The sequence below is a fragment of the Globicephala melas genome, chromosome 2 (genome assembly GCF_963455315.2).
Source record: "Globicephala melas chromosome 2, mGloMel1.2, whole genome shotgun sequence".
Lineage (NCBI taxonomy): Eukaryota > Metazoa > Chordata > Mammalia > Artiodactyla > Delphinidae > Globicephala > Globicephala melas.
The window spans coordinates 63,398,970-63,412,080 of NC_083315.2; the positions used below are offsets into that span (position 1 = coordinate 63,398,970).

General features: G+C 36.6%; 1 protein-coding gene across 6 annotated transcripts in view; it reads right to left on the reverse strand.

The window, feature by feature from the left end:
• Positions 1 to 13,111, reverse strand: part of LRRC49 (leucine rich repeat containing 49) — a 128,846-nt gene that overhangs the window by 82,044 nt on the left and 33,691 nt on the right. For 4 of the 6 annotated variants that reach the window (XM_030875088.3, XM_030875087.3, XM_030875089.3 and 1 more), the window contains one exon: positions 10,014 to 10,075. In XM_030875088.3, the coding sequence (XP_030730948.2) occupies positions 10,014 to 10,075 (62 nt within the window). Of the gene's footprint in view, positions 1 to 10,013; positions 10,076 to 10,183; positions 10,274 to 10,522; positions 10,542 to 13,111 lie in introns of those variants that run through there. The other 2 variants (XM_060294048.1, XM_060294047.1) reach the window with 2 other exon arrangements.

Here is a 13,111-nt window from a genome sequence, read left to right on the forward strand (position 1 = left end):
CTTATTTATTCATTAATTAAAAGAATAATAATTACATGCCTACTATGTGCCAAATATGACAGATACTATGATTAAGTTATAACTGGATATACATCAAAACAGATATTATATATAGTACTCTAAGAGGTATGGTAGAGATAATAGAAAAAGAAAATAATTCTCCTTGTTTAGTGTTTGAACTGATTTACAAAGGATAAACAAAAGTTCCTCCAGTAGATCAAATTTGAAAGTTTTGTGGTTAGCAGTACATACTTGGGGTTTTGGCGTGATTGATTTTAACCTTGTTTTTTTCCTGAAATTAACTAACCAGTTTATTCAGTCCTTTCAGTATCTGTTCACTTACCTTTGTTTTATTCTTTATTTTTATTTTTTTAAACAACAGAAATTTATTATCTCACAGTTCTAGAGGCTAGAAGTCTGAAATCAAGGTGTTGGCAGGGTTGCTTCTTTCTGAGGGCTGTGAGAGAAGGATCTGTTCTAGGCCTTTCTCTTTGACTTGTAGATAGCCATTTTTATGTTCACATGGCACTCTTCCTGTATACCTGTCTCCAAATTTCCCCTTTTTATAAGGATATCAGTCTTATTAGATTAGGGTCCACCCTAATGTCTTCCTATTAACTTGATTACCTCTGTAAAGACCATATCTTCAAATAAGGTCACATTCTGAGGTATTGGGGGTTAAGAGATCAACACAGGAATTTGGGTTGGGGTGGGGGAGTTGGGAGGTGGAATGGACGTAAATTAACCCATAACAGATATGTAAACATTTTTTTTAGAATTTCGATTTTCATGAGAACCGAATCACTTTGCCATATACCTGAAACTAACATTGTAAATCAACTATACTGCAATGAAAACAAAACATAACATGACAAGACAAAGACAAGAAGGGAATATTACAGTCACTTACCTTTGTTTTAAATGTTTATGTTCACTGTATTTGAGACTTTTATTGCAAAATACTTCAAACCCCTTTTGGAAGTATTTTCTACAAGTACAAGGAAGAGCACTAGTGGAAGTTACCTATATACGTTAAGTTTATTTCTAAATGCATTTTGGATTTAATCTACTTATACCTTGAATTTGTAGAACAAAACAAAAAGGAAATCATAAAACACACATTGGTCTCAATTTACCATAATTGTGTTTCTGAACACCTAGAAACAATCTCCCAATATAACATATAATCATGAGTAATTTTAAGATTCAAAATTCCCCCTTAGGGCTTCCCTGGTGGCACAGTTGTTGAGAGTCCGCCTGCCGATGCAGGGGACATGAGTTCATGCCCCGGTCCAGGAAGATCCCACATGCCACGGAGCGGCTAGGCCCGTGAGCCATGGCCGCTGAACCTGTGCGTCCGGAGCCTGTGCTCCGCAACAGGAGAGGCCACAACCGTGAGAGGCCCGCATAACGCAAAAAAAGAAAGAAAAAAAAAAATTCCCCCTTAGTAATATGTACCAAAAACGTCTGCAACTTCTAGAACCTTCACATTAGTAAAACCCAAAAGGGACTCTGACACATCAGCGCCTTAAAATGTTAATTTACTGCCATGAATAGCTATCAGCCTCTCAACTATGTATGTGTGAACCCAGTATGAGCCTATGTGTGCAAACAGCCTGCTCACAGGGTCTTAGTTTAATTTTAGTTCAAGAATCCTTCCTTTTAGAAAAACTCACACATACACACACAAATAAATTACCCTTACATAAATGAAACTTTATGATTATAATAAGAATATCCAAAAAACTTCCTGTGAAGTTCCTTCATAATGATATAAATAAAATCTATAACAGCACTTGTATGAATTATTGTACCTACAGAATTAATATTTTACATGACTACAGATACTGATAGAAAGATAATAAAATAGGCTTGTAATAACAATAAAAAGTAACTGCTACCCAATAGGTTTTTCCTGCCTTTCTCTCCTTCAAAGATAACACCAAAGGAATAAAACAAATATGATAGAGGATCCCCAGTTTCCCCATAGCCTCGTACCTATTCCCCCCTTTCTTTCCTTTTTATTATCTACCACCCATGCCCTATAACTTTGACTCTTCAATAAACCACAAGGCTTGCAAAAACAGTCCTCAAAAAATACTATTCTAATGATTATTGAGTCCTCAAGCAAGAGGCATGAAAACTAGAACAATCCACAACCTCTAATGGAGGTTAACGTTGAAAATTGCTTCGTAGGGTAAACCACAAGATTACGTACTCAACTTGCCAAATGTCCTATAAAAGCTCTGACCCTGCTGCAGTCAGTCACCCGGTTTTCAGGTGCTCCCTGACAACACCTCTGACTGAAGCCTTTAACCTTTTGTCATGTCACTTCAGTAATTTTCTCTTGACAGTAAATTCTATATTCAACTTAGTAAACTAGAAGATATAAAGCAAATGTATTCTACACACTTTAAAATCCAGCTTAACGCAAAACACTTTTAGATTTTATAACTGTACAAAATACTATAAACATGTACAAGGCATAGAAAGTTGTTGATTTCTAATGCTCATTCATCTACAGAATTTAATAGGATAATCTTACAATTTCAAATCTTACAATTTTACTGTGTGAATAGCAGTAATGCTAGTGCCCTTGAATCAGAAAAAAACCTCCAATGTCTTCAATAATAAATACTGCCACTTGGCAAGAGTACACAGTATCACTGTGTTCATATTCCATCTGCATAGTTACTAGTCTAACAGGAGATCAGCAAACACCTAAAACTCACAGAAATAAAAAGTCATTTTGATTACAAAAATAAAACAAGGGCAGAGGAAATTAACTAATTAAATTAGTGTAGAAAAATTCAAAGCATTTGTATTAGAACGCAATGCATTACAGACTGCACAGTCATCTAACAAACTGAATGTCCTAAAAACAATGAAGAAAATGAAGTTGGTCCATTTTAAACATTTTTATATTTTAGAATAATTTCTACTTTTGATCTCTAAAAGGAAAAGTTGCCTGTAATAACGGCATCAGGTATATAATAGAATTATATAAAAATTATTTTAGTAAAATTTCTATTTTTAAATAAATTAAATTTAGATCAAATAATTACGTCAACTATGAGAATGATAAAACAAATTTATCGTACCTCAAAGTCTACTGTTCTGAAGTAGCAGAAAAAAATCTGTCATTAGTTGTGGAGACATATCTTCTCACCTATTTTCCTTCTGAAAGAATTAAAGAGCTGCAGCTAGGCTTGACCGTCAGCCACTAAAGGACTATGCCTTAGCACAGTCTGGGGGTTTTGCTCATGGTAAAGGAGTAAAACAGCAATGGATTAAAAAAAAAAAACAACTATTTTTAGAATCTGCTCTTGTAGGTTCTCTTTACATGAAGGTCATCATATTTAGAAAAATGCAATTAAATGTTTGTCTGAAGGTGAATCACATGTCAGCCATTAGGCAAACACCTCAGGAGAAGCTAAGTAATTAAATGGATACTGATAACGAAATTTCCGCAATAAGTATGTAATCATTTCTCAAATTTAAAGCTCTTAGTAGGCGGTCAGAAAAGATCTGTCAATAGGTGATTTCCTGTGTTTTATTCAGTTAGCAAGAAGATTCCTATACTGTTGGTTACCTGTTAATTTTAGTCACAAAGGAAAAAAAATGAAGGTATTCTAACAGTTTGCTGGATACTAGAACTAAGGAAAATTAATTTCCTTCAAGCCAAAATGACATAGCAACACTGTCCTACATCTCAACTATAGGACTACTTTATGTAACAACCTGAGTTCATAACAAATATCAATACATTCTGAAGGTCAGTGAAATAATTCACTCCTCCAAATATCAACTAGTACTAAAAGACATAACTGCAAGGCAGTTAGACTTTCTCTGACTCGCCTAACATAGGTTCTTTTCTGAATATATAATTCATACAGAATGACTTACCAAGCTGAAGTACAGTTTGAGAAAAATGCAAAGAAAATGACTTCCTGATAAAGGTAAAACCATGAGCCATTTTCAGTAAAATTCTGAAAATTTTGCCCTGTAATAAAGGAAAAGTCACACCCCAAAGCTTGTAGTTCACTGACCTTTAGTTATACTATAATTACTAAAAGAGGTCACTAGACAACGTGTAAAAGCATTCCTTCCTCAAAAAAGAAAATGGAAACCTAGTTTAAAATTCTCCATGACATCATAAAGAGAAAGCAGAGTCCAAATACCATTGTCTTACTAGGGGAAGAAGGATATATGAGAGGTCTACACTGGCAGGAAGGAGTACTGTTTAAAATTTCCAGTGCATAGTGGTAAGAAGCAGCAATGATGTTTAGTAAACATCCAGCATCTCATATTGATACAAAAATAAAGAAACAGAAATATATATACATTTTCCTTGTGATGAGAACCCTTAGGATTTACTCTCTTGACAACTTTCATATATAACATACAGCAGTGTTAGATTGTTGTACATTACATCCCTAGTACATATTTATCTCATAACTGGAAGTTTGTACCTTTGACTGCCTTCCTCCAATTCCTCCTCCTTCCACCCCCTGCCTCTGCTAAGCACCAATCTGATCTCTCTTCCGTTGGGTTTGTTTGTCTATTTGTTTTTGAAGTATAAATGACCATATAAATGCTCTACTGCTGCAGATACTGCAGCTCCATATTGCCTGTACCCTGGGACAAACCATATCAACGACCCTACCCTTAATACACCACAGTCTAACAGGAAGGTTTAGTTTCTATAGATTTGTCTCATATCTAGAAGTTCTTGGCAAGATCCTTACTGGCAAATCAGTATATTGATCTGGAAGCCAGAAACAACTACCAAAATAATTTTGACTGCTTAAGCCTTTAAACCTCACACGCCCAGACATTAAGCAGTCCAAAAGCCTTAGTAATGACAAGAAAGAGGGCCCTCCAAAACAAGACCACACAGAAAAATCTTTATATTTGAGGGACTAAATTCCTGTTACAAATTTTCAACTAAGAGCACATACGTGCTAGATGCTAGAGAGACTGTAGTGAGCAAAGCAGACATTCCTCTGCCTTCAGTCAAGTTTACAATCTGGCAGGGAGAATAATTTAAAATGAAGGTACAATTAATTATGAACACTGCAATAGTAGTAGAAATATAGGAAGCTATGAAAGCATGTAGCAAGACCCCACAGTATTTTTTAAACTTTTTAAACCCAATCTATAGTGAGAAATATATCTACAATGTAACCCAGTTCCCAAATATCTACAGTAAAATAATACACACACACACACACACACACACACACACACACACATGCATGGATACACCCACGTATATTAAAACTATAACTTTTTCATGAGACAGTGTTCACCCTTACAATGCTTAACAAACTGATATTCTCTATTCTGTTTTTATTTTTCTGGTCTTGAACTAAAATTGACTAATCGACTTTAGGATCCTTGTATGGGTTCTGACTCAAAGTCTGAAAAACACAGACCAACGGTATTTTTAAGTCAGCTGCACGACTTGCTAAAGATACAAATTCCTGAGCCCCATCTAAAACTACTGAATTAGAATCCATGGAAGACGGGTTCCCGAGCATGGCATTTTAGCACGCTCTCCAGATGATCCTTAGGCATATTAAAGTTTGAGAACCCTTGGTGTCATTTAACCTGAGATCTAAAGCATCCACAGGTGTTATTCAGACAGACAGAGGATAGAAAAAATGTTATTGTCAGAAGCCACAGTAGATGCAAAGACTGAGTGGGCAAGGGGGAGCATGATGTTTAAGGAAGTTCGGTAGAACAGGGCAAGTTCATAGGGCACTATGGGAAGACAGTGAGGATGAAGAGGTAGTCATGGTTCATTCTGCCAGCTCCCTCTTCTAGTTAGTTCCATGCCACCTCAAGGATCATACATGAGTATTCATCCTTAAAAAGGAAGGAAATTTTTACACATGCTATAACATGGATGAACTTTGAGGACATCGTGCTAAGTGGCAATGAGCCAGTCACAAAAAGACAAACACTGCATGATTCCACTTATGTGAGGTACCTAGAGTAGTCAAATTCATAGAGACAGAAAGTAGAATGGTGGTTGCCAGGGGCTTGGGGAGGGAGGGATGGAGAATTATTGTTTAATGGGTATTACATTTCAGTTTTGCAAGATGAAAAGAGTTCTGCGCAACAGAAGATTGGCTGCACAAGGATGTAAATGTATTTAACACCACTGCACTGTATACTTTAAAATGGTTAAGATGGTACTTTTATGAGTATTTTACCACAATTCAAAAAAAGAATATATGAGACTAAGAGTCCTGATCTGATACTTGACCTTGGCTAGTATTTGACTCCTTTCCCAATGATACTAACATCCCCTCAGTTCTGGAAGCAACAGTAACCATTCCCTTTTAGGCAAGGAAGGCACTAGAATTATAAATGCATCTTCCTTTGTTTAAAAAAAAAAAAAGCTCATAAAAACTTTCTGCGTTGGAGAATGAAGGAAAAGAGAGACAGGAAAGAAGAATCAATTACAACTTAACCTAGTAATGAAGAGCAGAACTCTGCATTGCCTCTGTGGAAAAGAGATGAAACACCCTGGGTTTTGGCTACAGATCATAAACTACCTCCGGAGGGTAGTACATATTTACCCCTGAAAAATATTTTTGTCTAAAAGCTTTTCCTTGTGAAAGGAAATTTTACATAAAATAGTAATCTTTAAGTTAACAAATATTCTTATTTTGGGGTGCCATAACTCAGTGGTTCCCAAATCTAGCATCAAACTGCACATCAGAATTCTCTGAGAAGCCTTGAAAACATACAGCTCTCTGGCCCCACTCCAAATCTACTGGAGCAGGTTACCCAGCAGTGAACCAAGGACTATGTGTTTTTAAAGCTTCCAAGGATATTTTTATGTGTAGCCTATTTCGGGAAATCACCAAAGTAAGGACAGTTATGAGAATGGCTGCCTGAGCACATGCTCTTACCTTTCTACACCCTCTCAAAATCTCTTTGAAATGACTGAACATAAAAGTATGAAAATATCCTTAGCAATACTAGAAAACCAGGAAGAGTTCCATCAGGAGACCAGAACACTAAGGAATTTCTGGAAGATATAAAGCAGATGGAATCAGTAAAACCTGAAATGAACAGGATCATTGTTAAGTAAATGTTGCCCGCAGAACCTCAGAATATTCACTAGGATCAGAGGCAGAAAACGTTGCCAGCAGATATGGGTCAGTTATCCAGTAATTATCGGAGGGTTTGGTAACAATTTGCCAGCCTCTCACCCTCAAAGCAGCTGACTCCTGAATTGTCCCCAGGTTGAAAATGGTGAGGGAAGAAGGGCAGTGGTTTGGGTAAGTGCATCTGGGCCAAGACATAAAAGGAGCACCCATTCCCAGAAGGCAAGTTTCTTGTGGACATTATAAAGCAAAGTCCAACTGGGTGGATATTCTTCCTCCTCCCTCCTATATCCTCTGCAGACAGAGACCTTATAACTTGCATTCACAGTGATATTTCTAACCTATGTTGAGGAAACAATTCATCCGGATTCTCATTTATAAATAAGAACTGCCATCCAAATAAGCGTAGAACAAATGAACAAAAGAAAGACAGCATTTTTGTTTTGTTTAGTTTAAAGAACAAATACAGGCAACAGGGGAAAAAATAAATTTTAGAAATTAAAAAAGAACTTTATCTCATTCATAAAACAAGAATAAGCCATTAGAGGAAAAAATGCAGACTACTTGGAAATTAAGATCATGAGAGCCAAGAAAAACAAAACAAATCAAGCAGACAACAGCACCTCAGAAGAGCTGAATAATGAAATGAACACATCTGAAGAATGAAGTAGATATAACCAATCCTCTTGATTAGCCACAGAATATTTCTCTCAGGGTAATTATTATAAAATGTACTTTGGCAGGTCCCTCCAGCATTCCATGAGCTGGAGGAAGACCTGAGGCTAGTATAGGGGTAGGGGAGCAGAAGGGCAAGCATCTCACTGCAGGTGCCCACAGGTTGGACCTAGTGAGTCCACTCTGAGCCTTCTGCATCTACGTTGCCCAGGTTGTGCCCTTACCTGGAATGTCCAAATACCCTTCACTTTACTAAAGGTAAAGTGAGCTTTAGAGCTCAGCCCAGGGACCATCTCCTTCTAGGAAGGCTTCCTTTACTTCCCTTCCCCACAGTGATTTACATTTTCTAGTATCTCTGCGTATTACCACAACTAAGTTTAACTCACTGTATTATAATTACCTATTCGTGTCTCTGTCTTCCTCACGCTCTGAGGGATATTTTGACCAGAGGCACTGGTTCTATTCAGATACATAGACGTGGACATGTGTCATTCATTCTCTAAATATATCTTGCATGCCTACTAGCAGAACTAAATGCACTGTTCTAATATCTGCAGGAAAACATGCAAAAATGGTTCTGTCCACCAAGGCCATGGTCAACCTACCATTAAATAGGTACCTATTTATCCCAAGTTGAAGCTCTCTGAATGCAGTAGGGTGCCATCACATTTTGGAACTTTCTGAATTTCCACCAGGTAATAGTTTATGCAAATGGACTTCTAAGAATCCAACAACTTGGTCAAAACCAAAAAGCCCTACTATGTAATCCAGAGAAAGTCCTAAAAGGTACTTTTACCTTTATATACCGCTATTTCTGCTCTTCTTGTATGTTATTCCTGGGTCACTGAACTGTAAAATTAGGCAACTGTATCAAGCCAGGACTATAGCAGGACACTCGGGACATGAGGATACCATAATTATCACTACAGATCATCTACTTTCCCAGCTATCTGAGATATTTATGCCTTAAGTAAAGCTCATGGAAATGTTTTCAAGGCTTGCACTCTCCTCCCAGATCAAATATATTCTCTATACCATCTCCTGGGCCATAGGCATCAACAGGAACAGAGCAGAAAATGTACTTGACCTCAGAAGCAGATCACCTGGAAGCACTAGGGGAGGGTAGAGGGCTAAGCCTATGTAGAAACACAAAGAAAGCAATCAGTAAGAAAATGAAAGCCCTGGAACAGCCTTCAACCTAAACTGAAGAGAATATTAAAAGTTTTTCAGAAAACTTTAGAAGCGTAATAAGAGAATAATTATGGGTATTTCCTTTGAAACAACGCCTATATGCAAAATTCAGCATCCAGACTTAATCTCTACCTTTTAGAGATACAGTACAGGGATGTGGGGTTAACATAGGAAACAGAGCAAACAGAAAATGTGCAAAAGCTCAACTGGTTTTTCATAATCAGAAACATAGACCTAGAGCTCAGGAAAAGATGTGCTCTCAACACTTTTATACTTAGTTCTGACCCGCCTATAAAAGTAGGTTCAGAGAACAGTCTTGAAGTGAAACTAAAGAACTGAGGGGCAAAGGGGAAGGAGAAGGAGAGAATTAGGAAAGGGTAGCTACTCCTTCTGCATTGAAAAGTCTGACTGCCCGTCTCAGCTCCAATTCTGAAATCTTCCATATTGACACTGAATGATGTGTCATCACAATAGAAAGGATGATATGCTTCAAATCTTTAGAAAACAAAATTTATACATTTATATATTCTAATATACAGTCTTCTAGCTGCATTAGTTCTCTAAGTAGGGATACCAAGTTCGAAGTTATGGCCTAATATGCAAGTGGCTTAGTGACAAACATAGCCTGCTATGTCAAAATTGCTTAGTAGCTACACAGATTGTAGATGATAATTTATGAAAGAAATTCTAATTCAACTGACTAGTGCAGTTAAGCGTCAAACAAAGGACAGCAAAATATATGTTGAAGTTTCCACGTACATGTTTTACAAAGGAACAACTCTAAAGTATAATTATAAAAAACACATATCATACGAATTTCATCATTTTAGCATCAGAGTCACTAATATACACAAGAGCTTTGTTTTTCCACAAAGAACTTTGTCACAGACAGCCCTATCATTTTCCAACTTAAAATCTTACATGCCAATAAATTACTCCAAGGTATTTACAATCTTAATTTAAAGCACTAGAACCCACACAATCAAGTTATTAATAAATGACAAGTTGGGAGTTTCCACTTACGTAGATATATTGTTGAAGCTGAGAAACAGACGTTGGAGGCAGGGCAAATTATCCACATCTCTCTAGAAGGAAACAGAAAGTAAAAATTTACCAGCTGAAAGAAGAAAAATATTAAAAAATGTCTTCTTGCTCAGCTGTTGAAATATATAGTCATTTCTATTTACTGCAACCTTGCTAGACCACTGATTTCTACTGGAGATGGAGCTCCATTCTTCTACACTGCAGATTAAATGGGAGGGTTTCAGTACATCCGCAGAACAAGCTGCACCACTCACAAGGTAAAAAGCACTGAAGAGAACAGAGGGAGATGCTGCTGCTGCTAGCCTCTTCGAGCATGCTTTTGGGAAAGGAGCCAAAATGCTACTTCAGCATTTCAACTGTAGCACAAATACAGTATGACCAAACATTTGTTAAACCTCACTCCTAAAAAGAAGCTACTCAAATGCTTTAAATTTTAAGTTTATGCAACCAGCTTTCCAAACAGTACTGAGAATTTCAAAGCTACTTACCTCTCTATTCTCAAACCCACAGAAATATACCACTCAGTTACAAGTGAACCAGTACACTGACAATTCCCCTGTAACACTAAAAGTAGATCATAATAAGTGACAACGGAGGGCATCGTTAAGGACAAATTCCAATCTAAGCAAGAATCAGAGACTCTTACAATTGGAAATCTATGCTGTTCTGTTTAGGTGCAGCACCCCTGAGCAAAACACTGCTGTTTAAACATAGTTACCTTTAGCAAATATTGAAATATTTGGGCCCAAATGATTTTTTACTAATTTTAGTAAGCGAAAAGACACAAACCTTCTGAAAAGTATGACATATTCTGGAATACCAGAATCTTGAGAGGAAGCTTAGTAATTACCTATATTATTCACATAAGAAAAAGTAAACAGTTGAGGTTGTCACAGGGGCAGCGTGGAAGGAAGGACAAGATTCCAGTCATCCTGACTTCCAATGCTCTGCTCTTTAAAATACTACACATAGTGCTACTTTCATATTAAATGTTTTTCATTTTTAAGGGCAATATTGTTTAAAATAATTCCTAGTTATATGAGATTGAATGATGCTAATAAAAGTATGTACATTTTAAATATTATTGTGACCAATATTTAAACCCAATCAAAACCTGTTTTACTGTTTGTGCATAAGTCATCATCTTTTTTCCTCCCTCCTTTTCTTCCTCCCTTTTAAAACTACCATTATTTCCAAGACCCAATAAAAATTCAGGCAATTCATTAAAATTACAGACAAGATCAGCTTTTCCATAAACAGTTCATTTATTTATTTTTAAAAGCTTGTTATACCAAGAAACCATAAAAGTGACAGAATTGTGGCAGAGCCACGTCTCACTGATTTTTGAGAGGACGTAGGAGAAATGAATCTGGCTTAAGACATTCTCCCACATAGCTTCCCTTGTGTACCATTCTTCAACCTTCTCTCAACCCCTTAGACCCTAATCCATGTAAAAGAAATACAACTACCAGTGATCAAAACACTGGCTATGTATACCGTTCACTTGGCATTACCATTCTCAGGCCCACCCCTGAAAAGCCTGTTCCACAGATGTGAGTTAGTGATTTTGAGAGTTTTTCAACCATGGTCAAAGAATAAGTCTTCAGAAAACAGTAAGACAATCAAATTTGCCTCACTGGGTGACAGGCTCTATATATTGGCAAACTTCTTGAATCATCTCCACCAGCTACCTCTCTCTGATATTCCCAGAATAAGAGTAGAGTGGGCGAGGGGAGGAGAGCTGGATTACCTCTTTTTGTTCCAGGGCCCTAATTTCCAAAGGAAAGGGTAGCTTGCTTCCTATCTGGTCTCTAGAAGTTTAGAGTCACAGCCAGATTGAAAGCCTTCTCTGTTTGAGGAATCCCTCTTCTCCTAAATTCTTTCTGGAAACTACGTGAGATATTTCTGGGCATAAACATTGTTTGCTGACATCTAACTGGTTGAAACTGAGAAGCAGTAGTCGGAATCTCCTTTGAATCAAGGCACCTTAAAAAAAAATACACTTGTCTCTTTGAGCCCCAGCCTACCACCTTCAAAGACTACAGACACACAGATGCCTTTCAAGACATAATATTTTTGCTATTAAAATATAAACTCAAATTACATCAGGTATAAATTGTGAGAAAAGGGTTTTTAAGTTTATTTGATTATAGTGTTTTGTACTTATCTTCATTTAAGAAACAAAATTTTACCATAAGTTTTTATCAAATTTTCAAAATTATTAACTCTCATTACCTGATACAGCTATAAAAAATATTCACAAGTTGAAAAACTAAAAATCAGAATTCAACTACACATACCCCAAAACCAGTTTAGTAGATAGCCTCTCCAGAACTTTAAAAAGCAAAATAATTACCCACAGTAATTTTTGTTGTTCCAAATTTCATTCCTATAAGAAAACTGTAACTAATTTTTCTAGCAATTCTAAGATATACTTTGTAAGGAATTTCTAGCATTACAATAGACAAAAAGAAAACATCCTATTGATCGTATCAATTATCTATGCATGAGTTATTTACAGAAAAAAAAAAAAGATTGCTGAAAGCTACTAGAAGATGGTTGCTCTAATATGAGAGTAAACCAAAGATGTAGAAACATAAGATCCAGAAATTTGATTCACTACTGGAGGGAGGCAAGAGAAATCCAAGGAAGTCATCTCCATAGAAGGCCTAAGGGCAAACAGCCTACATTAGAGACAGAGGACGGAGGGCTCCAGAAGGGGTATCTTTGAAGAGAGAAAATGAAACATAGATTACCTGAGATCTTTGCCAATACAGAGAAGAATTTTAGAGTTCTCTTGGGAAGTTTGGACATTAATTAATGGTACTTCAATAGAACCTTCAATTAATGGGAGAAGTGAGACAGTTATTAATGCCAGAGAAAACAAAAATGTAACATAATAGTCCAATATTCACTTTGAAAAGCTCATCTTGCTGTGCCAGACAATCCTAATCTATTATATCATAGATTCATCAATCTGAAGCCACTGCACTGAAAGACCCACCTTAAACCAGACCCCCAAGAAATCTCAAAAATAAATATCTTGCCTTAGCCCTTAAAGACATGACTAAGACTAT